Genomic DNA, 18,189 nt, shown 5'->3' on the forward strand with positions numbered 1-18,189 from the left:
ACTCTAAAATAGTCACTAGATGATTTATAATATAAAGCTTAAAATAATTGAATTTAAATAATTAAATATCTTATTTAACTCTTAATTGTAAATGTAAACTTTTCCACAACGTGATAGATAGCCCGCAAGTCATAGGTTATGTCAATAGCCCCCGGTTTTCGACTTTGTTTCCATGGGCAAGTTGCTGGTTGGATATTTGATTTGAATACATAATTACACACTTATTTATTTATTTTTTTTGGGTAAAATACACACTTTTTTTTTTACACATATATACAATTTGAAGAGTAAACATCAACATACTCCTTTATACCCTAATTAGAAGACAAAATTTTAAAGTTTTGTTTAATTTTGAGGGTTAAAATGAACCGACGGGAAATTTTGCTTATTTAAAAAATAATTTAGAGAGAAAAATACTTCATTTATTAGTGTAGGGCACTTGATTCTTTTCAAATGAAAATATAAAGGAAAAATGTACAGGGAAAATTATAATTGCTTCTTCTATTTTGGTCATTGTTGAAAAAAATAATTATTACTTAAATTAAAATAGTTATGGATATTTATAACGCTTGAATTTCAATGAATCAAAAATTTTTATTGGAAGATTGTAATTGTTTGTTCCATTTTAGTTATTGTCAAAAGAAAAGTAATCATTATTTAAATTAAGATAATAAATAATATTTATTTTTATTATAAATTGGGAATATTTTATTTATTTTATAAAAAATCATCAATGTCATAATAGTCTCTAAGAACTTGAAAAAAATCACGACATTTTGTGAAATCTTATTTTTATTTTCATATTTCAAGAAGTAGTGTATTTTTTTTTTATACTTTTCTTCAAAGAACGTCAAACATCTTGTACTAATGAGTAAAATATTGTTTTTCTTAAGCCATTTTTTAGATGAGTAAAAATTTTTCACCATTAACAGATCACCAACGGAAGAAGATTTTTGCTCAACTGAAAAATAATTTAGAAAAAAGCATGCCTTACTTATTAATATAGAGTACTTAATATTTTTTGAAGGTAAGTTTAGAAGAAAAAATATACTTTAACTCTAATTTTAAAAATAAAACATAGATGTAATAACTGTTTCTTTAATATTGTCTCGTTTTAATTATATAAAGTTGTAATTTTTAAATGCACTTTAACATAGTCATTAATTTTAATAAAGGATAAAATTAAAAATTCAAATTTTTGTTTAAGAATTTAAGAATATTAATTAATATTTTTTAAAAATGGAAAGTTGATTAACTCTAACTATAATTAGGGTAGGAAGGATTATTATTTGTTAGCGGTTAATATTACTGTTTGTAAATTTATATGATTTATAAATAAAAAAATGACAGTTAAGTTTTAAAAAATTTAACAACAGTTAGATTTTTGATAAAAAATTTTAAAAAATAAATTATAAATATCAATTTAAATAATTATAAATTTAAAAATTTTAATTATAAATAAAATATTTACATTTTAAATATAATATTTGGTTTGCGATTCAAATTTTTATTTATAATTACTTGAATTAATATTTATAATTTATTTTATAAGAAATTTTATTAAGGTCTAACTTTCATCAACCCATCCTATTTTATTATGATTATTCTTTTATATGACATTTATTTGGCCTGGAGATCTATGCTAAGCTGGCAGCAAAATTTAGCCTTTTTTTTTTTTGTTGGTCGGCCAAGAAATCCAGCCAATTTTGGTATACTTGGCAGCAGAATAATCAACTTCGAATGCTCTTCAAAGTTGTGGACGTGCTCTTTCTTTCGGCCGAACTGATTACTGATTTTTCACACTGGAAATGCACAAATTTGTCACCATCATTAACAAGTAGCGAACTCGGATTTTGATCAAAACTTTTTGACACAAAATAATTGGCCCAATTTTTTCTGCAATTACTCTTTATTTAATTAACCCCGTAAAGTGACACTGGTTACCGCGGAAGTAAGCCAAAGCCTGAGGAGAAAGAAAACCGATTGTATAGCGATGAACACCTTTTTTGTCTGGAGCTCGGTACCCACCGCAACTTGGGCAGCAGAAACATTTCAGACTTGCACGCAAAGTTCTCTAGAGTTCTCGCTTCTCTTGCATTCTCTTGTTACATCTGAAACCCCGTCTCTCTCTCACTATAAATTTGCTGAGCTTCCCTTGCGGTGAATTGCTCCTGAACTTCTCTTAAACTGTCCATGGCTCTGTTACACCCTACCTCTGCCTTGGCTACTATCGACACAGTATTATCAGCAAGAAACAAAACTCTGAAGGCTTTTCCTACTTATACTCACACCAATACGCCAGCTTTCACCAAAAGACTAAATGGACCCAAGTCTTTACGCGTTGCCGCGCCACCAAGCATTGAACCTGAGCAATCAATTCCAGAAACAGAGAAGGACGAAACTGAGAATGAATTTAGTGATGAGAGCTCGTCTTCAAAGTTTTCTTGGAGGGATCACTGGTACCCAGTTTCTTTAATTGAAGATCTGGACCCTCGATTACCTACCCCATTTCAGCTTCTGGGTCGCGAGATCGTACTGTGGTACGACATATCCAAATCCGAATGGGTTGCTTTCGACGACAAATGCCCCCATCGTCTTGCCCCCTTATCTGTAATACACGCTCTCCTCTGTGTCCTTTTTCTCCCCTTCCTTCAATTAATTCTAATCTGAAAAATATTTAAGGTTATAATATCGCTTTGCCGGAGAACATCATGAAAATAAACTGTTTGATTCTTGTAGGAAGGACGGATTGATGAAGATGGCAACTTACAGTGCTCCTATCATGGCTGGTCCTTTGATGGATGTGGATCTTGTGTTAGGATCCCTCAGGCGTCATCAGAAGGTCCTGAAGCTCGTGCTATTGGATCACCTAGAGCATGTGTCACAAAGTTCCCTACCATGGTATCTCAGGGTCTGCTATTTGTTTGGCCGGATGAGAATGGTTGGGAAAAAGCCAGCGCCGCTAAGCCCCCATTGTAATTGATTTAATATTTTACTACTTTAGTGAATTAAATATTCGTTGAACTGTTTGATTTCATTAAACTATGTATGTTTGGACAGTTTAAGATGTTGTCGAGTGTTTTCACTGTTAAATAATGAGTATTTAATTGACCTGCCTGGTGTTATGGTTTCTTTTAGGTTGCCCGATGACTTTGAAAAACCAGAGTTTGCCACCGTGAACATTCAACGTGATCTGTTCTATGGCTACGATACACTCATGGAGAATGTCTCTGATCCTTCTCATATTGATTTTGCTCATCACAAGGTAAGAACAATATCTTTGAACCTGAGGATTCGATTTAAAATATTATCTTCTTAATTATTAGATATTTTATAGCCCACCACTTTGCCAGCAGAACATGTTGGGCATAATAAAAGTTACTGGGGACAGTTTTTCGATTAGTTTTTGATTCGTTCATTGACTTCTTCACATGATTAATAGCATATGTAGAATCTTCGAAGTTAATCTGGCGATATAAGGAAAAAAATTTTATCCATGTATAACATTTTGATAGATCACGGTAAAACTTGGTCCTCCCGCTACTTATGTTCCTCAACAATCCTACTAGTCTCTTGTGACAATTAATTATGTTACAGGTTTGGCCAAACTTGGTTCAGCGATTACTCTCTAAATGCAAACCAATTTGAGAAAGTTTCAAGGAGGACCCCTTGACCCAATTTAATTTCAGTTAAAATTCTAAAATTATGAAATTTCACGGTACATGTAAGAATTGAAATGAAATTAAAGAACTGACTGAAATAACCTCATTGTCCCTAGTGAAGTTAGTTTATTAAACAACTCATGTCAGGAAAAGGAAAAACTGATATATGGAAAATGAACAATTGATATAGATAGATTTACAATTCTTATTAACAACATAATACCACTATGAATTTGCAACTCTCATTTCACCTATGTTAGCTGTTCATTTTCTATACATTAATTGTTTATTTTTCCTATTTGAGTTGTTCATGCGCTTGGCTTTACTTGTTTATGTTGGAGTTATATTGTTAATAAGAATTGCAAATTCCATTTACGTCAATTGTTCATTTTGCATGCGTCACTTGTTCATTTTTCATACATCAATTGTTCATTTCATCAAGGATAATAAGATCATTTTAGTCAACTCTTTAATTTCATTTCAGTCTCCCACATGTCTAGGATCATAATATACGGCCAGATTATGCTTTCAGTACAAGCCTAGTGCCTTTGTTAACCTTCCGTTATTTATCTTCCAAGCTGGTACACCTGCTCTGCCTATTTATGTATGCCCCTGGTTGTGGAAATGTTTCTTTATCACTTTTCTCGTGAAAGATGATCAGCATGCTAGTACACCTTGTGCTAAATTAGGATAACTCTTGAATAGGCAGTTGTGAGAGTTGAATTTATTTGATTTAGTTTGATAGATGTTTCATTGCTGGCACCAAATGAATTACAGGTTACAGGAAGGAGAGATAGGGCAAAGCCTCTACCATTCAAGTTGGAGGCTAGTGGTCCATGGGGTTTTGCTGGAGCTAATGATGGGAACCCACAAATCAGTTCCAAATTTGTTGCCCCATGTTATTATATGAACAAGTAAGCCCAAGGATTTAGTGTTGTTGGAAGTAAATTTTGCATGTGTTTCATTTCATTTTTCACATGTGCTTTCTTCATTATCGTGAGTTTAAATATGATTACATGGAAGAATTTTGTACAGTTGAGTTCTGCTAATGTTTCAATGCAAAGTTTTGGTCAGCTTGCTTTGTGTATCGAGTCATAATCATCCTGACTCACACACGTTCAAAACAAAAATGATTCTTGAGTACCAAAGCATCCTCAATATGTGAATGAATTATTTATTTAACTTAAATTTTACAATGCTGAGATAATTATTTTTCTCTGCTTTTTACCTTTTGAAATTTCTTTCACCTTTAATATGGGATCCGTATGAGGTGGAAGAATTCCCAGATTAGTTGTGTGCTGCTGCTGCTGCTGCTGCTTTTTTAATACAAGACCATGGAAAAACCATGTAGAGAGTTACAAAATCAGGTCATATCAGTTTCTAAGAGGATTCTACATCTCGAAGGTGGATGACTAAAAATAAGAAGATCTAAATTGCTTTCAGATGCATGGCAAGTGAGCATAGCAGCTCATCTGTTAGCTTTTTTGAACATGTTCGAATGTGACCATCCAGTTTTTGTGAAATCCCTAATTTTCTTAATAATTTCCAAAAGGGGATGGCTTTCAAAAAGTTATGCTGGATGAGCGAAAGAGCTTTCGTGAAATTAGAATGAATATTAATTTTTGTGAATTTAGCATTCCAACAAAGGTTACGACCTTCTAAGATGCTCAAAAGTTTAGCCGCAATATTGGGGTGGTAATTAAGATATTTTGACTTTTCTTTGGACGTGAGTTTATGGAGTTGGTAGACATATAATAGTGCAGTTGAAGGCAGTTGTGACTTGCTGTTTATTGTTTCATGTGCTATCAAGATGACTTTTCAATAAGAATTACTTAATGCTGGTATGATATCATTGTTCCACATGTCATTGCTTTTACATCTAAATCTACTTGTATTATCTTTGCAGAATAGAGATTAACACCAAGCTCCCAATAGTTGGTGACCAAAAATGGGTAATATGGATATGTTCTTTCAATGTCCCCATGGCACCTGGTAAGACTCGCTCCATTGTTTGCAGTGCCCGAAACTTTTTCCAGTTGACAGTGCCCGGACATGCATGGTGGCAAGTAAGAATTCCATGTTCAAGGCTGTCATTTTGTTTTCTTTGATTAATGCTCCAAAGCTTCTTAAATCGGGTATTTATTTTTGGCTTATAAATGTTTCAGGTGGTTCCTAGATGGTATGAACATTGGACCTCGAACAAGGTATATGATGGAGACATGATTGTTCTTCAAGGTCAAGAGAAAATATTTCTTGCAGAGACCCATGAGGGGTCCGGGGATGTTAACAAGCAGTACACAAAACTCACCTTCACACCAACACAGGCAGATCGCTTTGTCTTGGCATTTCGAAATTGGCTAAGGCGACATGGTAACAGCCAACCAGAATGGTTTGGCCTGAGCAGCCAGCAGCCATTGCCATCAACAGTTTTAACAAAACGTCAGGTTTGAAAATTGACCATGTGTTTTATTTGACATCGCCACAACTTTTCCCACAAACCAAGAATCAAAACCCTTTTTAAAAAATGGTGCTTCCTCTGGACTCTTGATGTTAAAAGCACACATGCATAGATGTTCTTGACGAGAAATGATTGGTTAAATTTTTAATTTCAATGTGTTCCTTGATTTTTACTATGCAACACCCATATCCCTGTGTGAAAGATGGGTAGGGCAGAGATGGAGAAGTCTCTGTTTGAGCTTGTCCAAGGGGTTAGAGCATCAGTTATATCCTGAATTAAGCATTATTTTTTCGCAGATGCTGGATAGATTTGAACAGCACACTCTGAAGTGTTCATCATGTAAAGGAGCTTATACAGCATTCCAGAAATTGCAGAAGATTCTTATTGGTGCAACAGTTGTGTTCTGTGCAACGTCGGGAATCCCTTCAGAGACATATTTCCGAGTAGTTCTAGCCGGACTTGCAGTCGCTAGCGCTGGCTTGGCTTTTGCCGTAAACGAGCTCCAAAAGAATTTTGTATTTGTTGATTACGTGCATGCTGATATTGATTAGACACAACACACAGCCTTCAATCCTCATGCGAATCCGGTAAAGCAGAGCCTTTACAATCTCAGCAAACAATTGTAATAGTGAGGTTTTTACACTCTTGTATATATTTATAAAAGGTTAAATTCAGCAAACACTGTCACCAACCTTTTTCTTTTGCTGGACTAGAAACGTTTTAGGTAACCTTATCATGAAGCATCGCTATGAATTAAAGTCCCTAGAGGTTGAGTTACATGAACTTATTTTCCTTACAAAAACAGTCTCTTGAGGTTAAAAAATGTGATGACAAAAGAATTGTTCACAATAAATTCTGTAATCCTTTTGTTTTATTTTATTTTTGTGATACTTCTATTTTTAAAATGTTGTCGTTCAATTTTAATTTTTTAAACAAATTCAGGCTTTATTTAGATACACATGTAAATCAAGGGGCTGTTTCGTTCGAAGAAGCAGAGGGGCCCCTAAAGTATGAAGCCTAATTGGATCCCTTCTTTGGCCACATGCTATTTTTGAATTGAAGGTGTTGGAATTGCCCGTGCACTTTGACGCACGGTCAGACGTAGGGATTATCAAATAATAACTGTGTGAGCCAAATAATTAAGAGGATATAGGATAACACTTAAAAACACGCACATCCACACCGCATAAGGTATAATATACATACAAACAACCATCCTAAGCATTGCAAAAGTTACCTATAATTAATACTAATATGAATCCACCATTTTATTAATTGATTGGAAGAGTGTTCTTCATGCTTAAACAAATTTATTTATCAATGTTTGATCCAAAGAATCAAAAGAGATCTTGACATATAATATAATAGGATAGCTTTGTTTGGGAGATGTGGGAACTCAAAAAAAGGGCAGCGCTGATTCCTTTTTTTTTTTTTTTGGGGGGGGGGGGGGGACTTTCCCTATCCTATTGCAAACTACTAAACTACAAACTTTGAAGTCTAAGATTATTTTCGAAGGGTATAATCTGTCCCACAAACTCGAACGAGACGCTACGTGTCGGAGCAGTAGTTAGTAGTTAGTATCCCCTCACAACAATAGGGTAGTTTAATTAGTTGAGCTTCATCAAACACAAATATTTGGAAGCTCACAAAATCTTGCATTCAAAACTTCAACTCAGCACCTCTTCCATATTACGCTTTTAAGTCGTGTTGTTATTTGATCATGCATGAATTGTGCAGCTCAATGGCGCATTGTGCCCCGCGTTGCACATTAATACGTACCATTATATATAAATATAATATAATATAGTCCCCCCCCCCCCAAAAAAAAAAAAAAAAACAAAACCAACACACACACACACTTTTTTCTGTGGGCATGCAAGGCAAGCCTAATTATGCATCAGATCTTGCTAATCACAGCAAACTGGGTCCACTTCCTCCCCTCAGTTATTTAGTTTTCAAGCATTCCTTAGACCAGTCCAGTGAATGTGTTTTGTGCCACCTATTCAACATGGAATGCTACATTTCAATTACTCTCTTTGATTCTATCATTTAATCATTTCTAACATATTTTGCTATAATTAAAAAATATTTTAAACCTTATTATCTTAAAATTTAAAAAGTTTATAATTCTATCACTTAATAAAGACAAAAAAATTATTAATTAAAATTTAATAAAGGCGTAAAGGTAAAGATAAATATAAAATTAATATTTTTCTCCGTTTTATAAATAAAACAGCCTTCATATCAAGTGTGCATCAATTGAAATAAATAGATTCAATCGTATTTTGTAGATTCGTAAGCTTTGCCAAAATAATGATATTAAATTGATCTTGAATTTACAATTCACCTACCTATATATCCTGCTTCCCTACCGCTTAGGATTAAAAATTATTAATAGCGTGTTTAATTTTGGAAGAATGATAAATAAGTCCTAAAAGGATCAATTAATTTAAATTAAATTTTAAATATTAAATTTTAAAAATTTATAACTTAATCTCTTAAATTTGTAACTATATTATGATGAATTTATAACTTATTCTTCAAATTTTAATATGAATGAATAATACAATTTTTTTTAAAATTTAAAATATAAGTTATAAACTTATCACAGCTAAATTATAAAATTAAAAAATTAAATTATAAATTCGTAAATTTTAACATTTAAGACTAAAATTAATTCGTCTTTTAGCACTTCTCTATCATTCTACCTTTAATTTTTGGTTGGTATTATTGATAATTAAAAGTGTCAGTTGTACTTATGATTCTTAATTGGTTGTCAAGTTCAGTTCGATATAATCCAATAGAGTCTGGCCTCGTCGGCCTTTGCTGCTTTTAAGATTTGTATCTTGTAGTTTGCCTTAAGAGTTAAAACTTAACTCGAAAATCTTTATTGTCAACCTCGAGGGGGAAAAACAACTGGCAATCGATATCAAAGCTCTTCGTAATCTTGAATGAAACTGTACTGTAAGTGTAGATCTTGGAATGACTGCAAATGTGGAAGGCAGAGAAAATTACAACGCTGCTGGAGTCCTGAAGGTCAAAGATCATAGCTGAAGAATGGCAAGAATCGCGCATTTTCCCTCGATTAAAAAGGAACAACTTCCAAATCATGAGCAATAATGAGGAGAATTTCTAAAAAAGAGATTCAACTAAAAATCCGTTCAGACCAATGTGTCCGCAGCGAGGGATATTTATTGGTACCGCTCGACCCTCCAATCAAATGTGGTTTATGCTTACCTGTATGATCAGCTGGTACGTAGTTGAGCAATAGACTTACAGTTGAGATGTTAATTACTCTGCTGGCATGGATCATGGTCGAGCCATTTGGAGACTTCTCAAATTTAATATCTGAGCATTCTTTCAATCACATCCATCTCAGTTTACCTTTGCAGTTAACTTGAAAAAAATATATATTAACTTTATATGATGCTATAAAGTTCACATTTTCTTCTATCCTGTGTCACGACTCACAATTAGGTAAATTAAAAGCCATCAGATTACAAGACAATATCTGAGCTTTCATAAATATAACTGCACACGGTTAATTAACTATATAAAATGCAGTAGATTTTATTTATCGCACACACTGAGTATATAGAACGGCGAAGCTTGGAGAAGAAGACCTTCAAGATCAATCATCAAACGCTTCATCTTGAACTACCATCTGCCTGCAGTTGCAAAGCCTTCTGCTCTAACAAATTTCCTGAATACGACAAGGCGCTGACAGCTGGAGCGTGCCCAACGAACAAAGCAACATGGCCCATGAGCTTGTCTTTCCTTGAAAACGTATTACCACACGAGCACTGCCACTTGAGATCCCCGCAGTGCTTCTCGTGTGTTCTCAGATCTGACAGCACCGAGAACTGCTTCAAGTTGCACCTTTTGCACACGTACATCTTTGGACAATGGCTTCTCTTGTAGTGATTCTTCACACATATCATTGACTTCAAAGGTTGAAACTTGGCATGCTTCTGGTTCCACCTACATCCTTCCTGTGGACATGAATATTTCTTAGGCCTATACGTGCTCATCGAACATTCCTTGCCTCTATTCTTCATCGGGTTGCTCAAGGCAGCACTCGTCTTGTACTCGTCTCCATGAGCTCTCATATGCATCCTCAAATTCGCATCTCGCTTAAACCCTTTCCCACAAATTTGACAGTAATGTGTGTACTTGGCCAGCAAATCTGCAGCATCCAATTCAATTATGTCGTCGCCCTTTCCTTCATTATTGTTTTCATCCCCTTGAAATACTTCTCGCTTTGTCGCACTTATTCCAACGCTCGGATGATCATCATCCTTAAGATTATTAGCACAATCATTGTTATTATCATAGCTTTCACCACCGAGCCAGTCCAAGGTTTGATCAAGACCAGAAAAATTACTTTGCTCTCTGTGTTCGGCTATGGTATTTGAATTATTACTATGCACACCTGTATAATTGCCAAAGGTGGATTCAGTGCAATGAATACCTGGTGGTGGAGAGAAGTTAAGGACCATGTGTTGGCACGTGAGCATCATGGAAGAGGCGGTGACTATGAACTCCTGGATTATAGAATTCATACTGGCTAAGGTTGTACAGGTCGAGTCTGGTAGGGTCGGATCCGAGGAGATAAGAATACCCGCGAGGGTCTGAACCTGCGTAAGCTTGTCTTTGAGGGCGGAGAGATTGAAGACGAGCGAGATTGATTGAGAAGGAGCTGATTCAACAGAAGGCGAAACCAGATTATCACCAGCCGCAGGAGGAAACATGTTGTGCAGGTCTTGAGAGAGATTTGGGAAACCAGACGCTGTGCCCCTTGAAATCATATTTTGATCTGTCTCTTGAATTTCGGATGTTTCGAGGGAGGTGTGGGCTCTGTAATTTGGATCGTCGAGTACAAAGAGACGCATGAGAGACGATTCTCCAATATTTATAAGAAAGGTTGAAACTATTGGGTCGTAATACAGATAGATACGCAGAGATGCAACATTTAGTCAACCGTGTGAGCTAACGGGAAATCCTTCCCCACTTACAACCTGCCTTGCATGTACCCAAAAAGAGTATGAAAAGGAAAATTATTGCAACCGAAGGGGTTGATATATATAAGTTGAGTGTAGCTTCGTTGGACGACCAATTACACGTTGAAAATCTTAAATTGCTTTCGCTTTCTTGTTCGTTTCTTCTCTCCTTATATAAAGAATTCATTTTTGTCTTTTCCATTGAATGCTCACTGTTCAATCTTGAGTCTTTAAAATTCAATGGTCAATATATTGGAAAGGTTTGACATGTTCAGAACGAGGTGTCGTCTTCTTAGCTTGTCTTTGAAAGAAACCTTGAATTCACAATAAGCAACAAATATGAAATAACCCAACTCAAAACCTAACGGCGGCTTGCATGCGCAGATTCTCAATTTCGAGCTTGAAATTTACATTTAATTTTTATTGCTAGGCAATAATAATATTCACCATGTCTTTTGATGATATATTTATAGAAAGGAAGAAAATGTGCATGATTGGAAAGAAGCGTATTTGAGAGTCACCATCCGATTTGACTTTTAAGCTTGTCTTGAATTATGTCTGTGATGGAAAGATACGCATGCTTCGCAGGAGCATGAGCATTGCCAAAAAGGCATCGCGTTGGACACTTAGGTGTGTGCATTATTATTATCATAATTATAAATAAATAAAAGAATAATATAGTTTCCACGTGTATGACAGTACAAGGGAATCTCTCGATGCGTGCCGTTTTTCATTTTAGGTGTGCAACCTTCACATTTTCTTACCGTCTTTTTTCTCCACTTTTCTTTGCAGTTCTCAACTTTCCATTCACTTGTTGCAGCCATTAATCTCTTCAAGCTTTATACATGCCCCCCCTTCCTATACTCTTCTACCATTTATATGTGTGTATGTTTGATACAATTAAACTGCGACTTAAACTAATCAAATTTACAGAATACCTTTTCTACTTTCATACTTTCATATAAACTTAAATTTAAAATATCATATTTAAATAGTCACAATCTCTTTCGTTAAAACAAATATATGTAACGTTTCTTTTGTACTCACCCCTATATTTTAATGACTAAGTTACTAATTATTATAATTGTCAAGGGCCTAAACATGCATTCAGATGTCAGCCGCTTGATTTACGCCTTTTTTCCCTAAAGAGTCCAAATCATTTTCTCTATTCAACAATATCAATCATTTATAACTCAACATGTTAAATCAGCAACATCTAGCTTATTTACGCTTCTTAATTATTAATTGATTATTTATTTTTATTGGTTTGAAATTAATTTGTTTGTGCTTGTTAAAATTTTCTAATTTCGATCAAATTGTTATACTGTTATGAAAATAGCCAATTTTCAATTTTGTGAACTGCACAATGGGCATCTGCTGGTTATAAAAAAAAAAAAGAATTATGTTTAAGTCACACTCAACACAATTAATTATTCCTAAATTCGTTAACATAAGCCTAGTCAAATGACAACACATTTTTCATTCTTTTAAGTGCTGCTATCAATATATTTAAGAGTAATTAATTATTTTGTGTCAGATTTAAATTAATTATCCCAAAAATAATCCCCTCCCCTATAGCTGTGAACGACTCACGATTGCCATGTCGTTGCCCTGTTTAAGAGTTGAATAAACGACATGTCGCAAATCAGGCTGCGCGCCCTGAGGCAAAGAAGATAAGACCGGAGCGCGAAGAAAGGGAGACACGGTAAGTTGAGCTCTGGGTGGAGCGGACAACAATGGCATCCGTAGTGTCTAATCTGTCGTGGAGTTCTTCCCTGTTCCAAAGAATCGGCGAAAGCTTGAATGAAGGCACTAAATTGCCCAACAACAGGATGGTCTTCGTGGTTTTTGCACAAAAGAAGACAAAGAAAACTCGAAAGGTAGTGTGGATACTGTACAGGATAATTTGGACTATCATCTATGTTGTTTAAGTTTTTAATTACCTTATTTTGTTACTCTCGAATCTGTAAGGGGAAAATAAAAGCTCTGTCTTCCATGGAAGTAGGAGAGGTGGGGAACGCGAGCTAGACAGTCGCTTTTGTTCTTGATTATTATTCATGTGTAACCAGTAGCCTAGTCTGAATTCTTTGACTAATTATTGCGCTTCACTTCCTGCGTTATGTTGGGCTGTTGCTGCTGTTTCCATCCTGCTCTTGTGCTATTTGTGAGGTCAGATTATCTTGAAGGAAGACGTTCCTGATCTTGGAAAGAAAGGGCAACTTCTTGATGTGAGGGCTGGATTTTTCAGAAATTATCTGCTACCCATGGGACAGGCCCAGATTGTCACTCCTTTGCTGCTCAAGTAATGTATCATCAAACCAATACCACGCTAGACCTCCAAGTGGCCAATTTTAACGGCATTTATCTTCTTGAATATTTTACAGCTTATGTTTTTCAATTTCCCTTTTTTTTTAAAAAAATAAAGTTCAGTGGATATAGAACGTTCCAGAGTAGTCCCTTGTAAATCCAGCAATAAGATCAACTATAAAAGTTCAGGAAATATAACTGTCCCCACTACACGATATTGTATACAAGGGAATCTGTTGTAGGCAGTTTAGGTGCTTGCTACAATGTAGCGTGTAAACTTTATGGACATGTTATTTAATTGGACATGATGGTATGGGTGATATTTGATTGTTGTACCATAAAAAATAGACTTTGTATCTATAACGACTTCTGAAAAATATATTTCATCTTGTTGGATAATAAGTAAAAAAATGACCAAGTCTAGATACTTTGGTTAGTCGTTTGTTTCCTGTTTTAGTAATTTCTATTCGCAGGTCACGGGTATTGTATGTTGCATGTCAGTCGGAATCTAGTTTTGACTCCAAGTTAGCCTCTTTGTTTGCTTTTTACTGAGTTTGTCATTTTCTATCAATAGACTATGGTCTGTCAAATAAAATACCACCATTCTATCATCCCTTGCTCTTGTCTTGGCTTCCCCGTTTCAGTTGTTTCCTTTACCTAGAATTTTGTAACAGTACAGCTAAAGAGAAAAACTGAAATATGGAAGCATAAAGTCATAAACTATAGCAATAGATTCTTGGATGGTACTATTTTATTCCAAGAACTGTTGGCCAGCCTATTTATGGGCGGCTATAGTGTACATAAAGGAAAAATCTGAATGAAAACAAACTCCTATTAATCTGCAACGTATTGACTGCCTGAGCTAGCAAAATAGAAGATTTGTTACTAACAACTAGATTCATTGCTAACAATGAGTAGATTCGGTCAATATTGACTTATTCAATAGTTTCTTTTTTAAAGTGAAAAACCATGTATTCTGTTTAATAATGCGAGCTGCAACTCTTAAACTGGATTCAGCATGTTGCAAACACTATGTAATTTTGCCAGTTTCACAAATGAAGCCAATGTGAGAAGCTTGGTGAAAATGTTAGCAACTTGACCTTTACTCTTTCAACAGACCGCATCAATCATTTCCTCCTTTTGAGAGATTTCTCAAGAAATGAAACTACACGTGTGCATGCTCACATTTTCTTCTTCCATGCAAGATTGGATATTTTGAACGTTTTATTGCTGGGGTTGGTCCTCGTTTTGTGAACCATACTTCTGCAAGTAACACATCTTCTATATTTGAGTGAAAGAGAATATATATTTACTGGAGACCTTAATTAGAATAACTGTACTTGCTGCAATCATCAATATAAAATATCAAATCTTTGGCAAGTTCTATTATCCATAATTCATGAATGGTGAATATTTCTGACTCTATGATGCATGGGGAAACTTGTGTGGTTTACTTATATTACATCCTTGTGGCTTTAATGTTATGGTTGAGCTTACGTATGTTTCCATAAAATAATGGCTACAATGACATTGGAACTTCTGCTATGTACATTCATTGAGACATGGGATTGTAGTTGTGGCTTTTTGCTGAAAATAGTTGCATTTCTTGCTTTATAATAGTTGATACTTCTTAATTATAAAGTTACTGATCCGACCATTTCTACCTGTCAAGTCTTATGGGCAAGTTATGTTGACTGGATAATTGAATTTCCAGTCAGCCTTGGTCATTTGAGTGCAACATATCTTTCATGGTTGGATTTTTCTGTGTAATGAATGTTGTAGTCGGTGTTTTGAAATGAAGGCAGTAAAGCATTATGTGCAACGGTTTTGGGATACTTTTTCCTTGAATTGCCTTATATAACATTTTTCTTAACTTCTCTACCCAGGGAAATGAAGATGGAGGAGGAGAGAATTGAGGCCGAGAAAAGACGGGTAATTTGTCCTATTCCTCATATTATTTTTTAGCAGAACATTTTGTGGTTGTGCACTGCAAAGCTTGCCGTTATTGACTTGGAGCAGGAGGTAAGGAATGCTATGCTATTAAGATTTTCATGTAACAGTTGCAACAAGGGCTGATTGCTGAACATGAAGTCTCTTCATCATCATCCTCCTTATTTTCCTTTTATTTTTGGTCTGATGTTTGAGCAACATATTTTATTTTCTTAAAAAAATTGTACTGTAGTTGTTTCTCCGACTTCATTTTCATAGATGCTACGTGTTATCTAAGTTCATTGTTCTGCAGGTTAAAGAAGAGGCACAGCAACTTGCTCTAATTTTTGAAACTGTTGGAGCTTTTAAGGTGAAGCGTAAAGGTGGCAAAGGAAAACAAATTTTTGGAAGGTGAGTTTTGACCAGTGCCATGCTAAGCAGTCAACTTATGCCCTCAAATTCAAATCTTCTATGTCATAATTATGTTTTTTTATCCTTTCTTAGTGTTACAGCTCAAGATCTTGTTGATATAATCAAGGCACAGCTTCAGAGGTACAGCAGTCTTCCCAATATATAGAACTCCTTTTGAAAATCTTGCGCATATTATCTGAAAATTGAGATAGAGATAGGGGTTGTGTGTGTGTGTGTGTGTGTGTAGAGAGAGCGCCTGTTCTTTTATTAGCGACTTGTTTGCTTTCAAGTGATGTCACTTGAGCACATATGACTGGTAATAAACTTCTAAGTGGCTTAATGTCAACCTGCTGTATGATCATCCTAGTTCTTGAGATTTATTGTTTTCCCGAAGTGTTGAGAATTGTTGATGATTCTATATTCACTACCTCATCTGTCTTGATCTTGTAGTAGATTATACTTTTAGTATATTTTTCTTTGATAATATAAATTGATCTTCATGTTTTGTTATCTCTTTAATTCATTCCTTTTTTTTTTTATTTGTTTTCTGCCGTTACTCTTCAGGGAGGTAGACAAGAAAATTGTTTCTCTTCCAGAGATCCGGGAAACAGGAGAGTATATTGCAGAGTTAAAGCTACATCCTGAAGTTACAGCTAGAGTTCGGTTGAATGTTTTTGCTAACTAAGCATAGGCCTGTTCTGAAATTTCATCTGCTGGTGCAAGCTTCCTACTTCTTCCTAAGGTACACATGACCATCCAATGATAGTAAATCTGTAGGGATTAAGTAGTTTTGTAATCATGTCCGAGTTACTCTTAACTGAGGAAGGGAATCTTGCTGCTGCTGCTTTCTTCCCCCCTCTCATCTCCCTCATTTTCCCGAAGTGTATGTTTGGATCAAGGAGAACTTTTTTTTTTTTTTTTAATTCAATCCCCATAATCGGATTAAGTAGTTTTGTAATCATGTCCGAGTTACTCTTAACTGAGGAAGGGAATCTTGCTGCTGCTGCTTTCTTCCCCCCTCTCATCTCCCTCATTTTCCCGAAGTGTATGTTTGGATCAAGGAGAACTTTTTTTTTTTTTTTTTAATTCAATCCCCATAATCCTGACAATCTAAATGTCATACCATTTTCAGGATAACTGTTTTAAAATGACTACTATTCTGATGGCAAAAGATACTTCCCTAGTCCCTTTTTGGCCTAGTGAAACATAAAAACAGACTTTATAGTTTAATTTCCTATGTTTTGGTTCAATTCCTAAATTTAAATTAGAATGAGAAAATATCTTAATACCCCTGAGTGCCACTTATGAGCGATTAACTCTCATGAACATGGTCCCAGTGTCGGAGTGTTTGACGCATGGATATGAAATGGTATGTGTTTGAGTGGAGGAAAATCACCTCAGCTAGTTCTTTGTGACAAACAATAATTGATGAATTTGTTGAGCTGCAGTCCATGCAATGAAATCAAAAAATACGTCTGAGTCCAATAATTTGTTTATCGTGGTGTCTCATGCAGATTCTGATTGATTTGGATATGCACATTGGAGGGCAACAAATTTGCTGAAACTGACTGATTAAGCTCACATTCTAACATTCTACCAGCAGTTGTATTTATTGTGTTGTTCATGTAAGTTTTTTGGTGGGCCCTTTGTAACAATTTCCTTTTCTTGAGTTTTAAATAAAAAGATGCAATTAAAGAAATTGCGAGCACACGGAAGAGAAACGTGAAGCAGCAGGGCACCTTGTTATCTTGAACGAAAGCACAAGATTACTAACACAACTATCGTGAATCTTACCATCATGTATTGATCTCAGTAAAAGAAGTTATGGTTGTTTAAGTACAAGATCTTAAGTTTGAATTCGTATAAATGTGAAAAACATCTTTAAGAAAGTTATTCTTAATTGAATTTGATAATATTTGGATATATTCCGGTTAGATAGGTAGATCAAAAAATAAACGATGAACCTGGATGTCATATGTAGTTCTCTGAGGTCTGTGCCAGGCTGACACCAACGAAACACCTGAAATGTGAAGTGAGATAAAAGAGAATTTACTAGGTGGTTTCCAAGTTATATACATCCACTTATTGACTGATCGCTAACATTGGATGTTAAATGACATAGTTCACAATGTAGTCCGTAACTTGAAGTATAATGGTTAAACTTCTTTGATGGTCAACTAATAATTAGTGGAAGTGCATCTTTTGCGGAATTTGTAGGAATTTCGACTGATCAATGGATAATAAAATTTTAAAGGTATTGTACTATCTGTAACTTAGTGGGATTCATTCTTTGGATTTGAATAAACGTATATCCAGTTTTGTCCAACGAGTCGAATCCATTAGTAGCTGGAGCAAACATGCTTGTCTCTTTTTCTCACTCGTCAGCTATCGGAAGATTGCACGAGGGGAAATAAATATAAAT

General features: G+C 35.0%; 3 protein-coding genes across 3 annotated transcripts; 2 read left to right on the top strand and 1 right to left on the bottom strand.

Annotated features, from left to right (window-relative positions):
- Positions 1-2,018: 2,018 nt before the first annotated feature.
- LOC129316084 (pheophorbide a oxygenase, chloroplastic) lies at positions 2,019-6,994 on the top strand. The gene is made up of 7 exons (XM_054960342.1): positions 2,019-2,610; positions 2,740-2,975; positions 3,139-3,265; positions 4,440-4,576; positions 5,569-5,728; positions 5,828-6,106; positions 6,417-6,994. The coding sequence occupies exons 1-7, from the start codon at positions 2,194-2,196 to the stop codon at positions 6,669-6,671; spliced, it is 1,611 nt and encodes a 536-aa protein (XP_054816317.1). The 5' UTR covers positions 2,019-2,193; the 3' UTR covers positions 6,672-6,994.
- Positions 6,995-9,512: 2,518 nt separating this feature from the next.
- Positions 9,513-11,071, bottom strand: LOC129316246 (protein SENSITIVE TO PROTON RHIZOTOXICITY 2). Its single transcript, XM_054960568.1, has one exon. The coding sequence runs from the start codon at positions 11,010-11,012 to the stop codon at positions 9,768-9,770; it is 1,245 nt and encodes a 414-aa protein (XP_054816543.1). The 5' UTR covers positions 11,013-11,071; the 3' UTR covers positions 9,513-9,767.
- Positions 11,072-12,787: 1,716 nt separating this feature from the next.
- LOC129316085 (50S ribosomal protein L9, chloroplastic) lies at positions 12,788-17,609 on the top strand. Its single transcript, XM_054960344.1, has 7 exons — positions 12,788-13,000; positions 13,295-13,422; positions 15,314-15,359; positions 15,670-15,767; positions 15,861-15,908; positions 16,332-16,509; positions 17,282-17,609. The coding sequence occupies exons 1-6, from the start codon at positions 12,857-12,859 to the stop codon at positions 16,450-16,452; spliced, it is 585 nt and encodes a 194-aa protein (XP_054816319.1). The 5' UTR covers positions 12,788-12,856; the 3' UTR covers positions 16,453-16,509; positions 17,282-17,609.
- Positions 17,610-18,189: the final 580 nt, after the last annotated feature.

This window comes from Prosopis cineraria, unplaced genomic scaffold, assembly GCF_029017545.1.
Source record: "Prosopis cineraria cultivar Desert tree isolate PC_DT_omini unplaced genomic scaffold, ASM2901754v1 PC7, whole genome shotgun sequence".
Taxonomy (NCBI): Eukaryota; Viridiplantae; Streptophyta; class Magnoliopsida; order Fabales; family Fabaceae; genus Prosopis; species Prosopis cineraria.

What these genes read in the sequence shown, in the direction of transcription:
- LOC129316084 (XM_054960342.1), top strand. Translation starts at nt 2,194, where the DNA reads ATGGCTCTGTTACACCCTACCTCTGCCTTGGCTACTATCGACACAGTA. An exon ending in CCGGACATGCATGGTGGCAA is followed by an intron (nt 5,729 to 5,827) that starts GTAAGAATTCCA and finishes TAAATGTTTCAG; the next exon opens with GTGGTTCCTAGATGGTATGA. An exon ending in CAGTTTTAACAAAACGTCAG is followed by an intron (nt 6,107 to 6,416) that starts GTTTGAAAATTG and finishes ATTTTTTCGCAG; the next exon opens with ATGCTGGATAGATTTGAACA.
- LOC129316246 (XM_054960568.1), bottom strand. Translation starts at nt 11,012, where the DNA reads ATGCGTCTCTTTGTACTCGACGATCCAAATTACAGAGCCCACACCTCC.
- LOC129316085 (XM_054960344.1), top strand. Translation starts at nt 12,857, where the DNA reads ATGGCATCCGTAGTGTCTAATCTGTCGTGGAGTTCTTCCCTGTTCCAA. An exon ending in TTGAGGCCGAGAAAAGACGG is followed by an intron (nt 15,360 to 15,669) that starts GTAATTTGTCCT and finishes ATTGTTCTGCAG; the next exon opens with GTTAAAGAAGAGGCACAGCA. An exon ending in GGAAAACAAATTTTTGGAAG is followed by an intron (nt 15,768 to 15,860) that starts GTGAGTTTTGAC and finishes ATCCTTTCTTAG; the next exon opens with TGTTACAGCTCAAGATCTTG.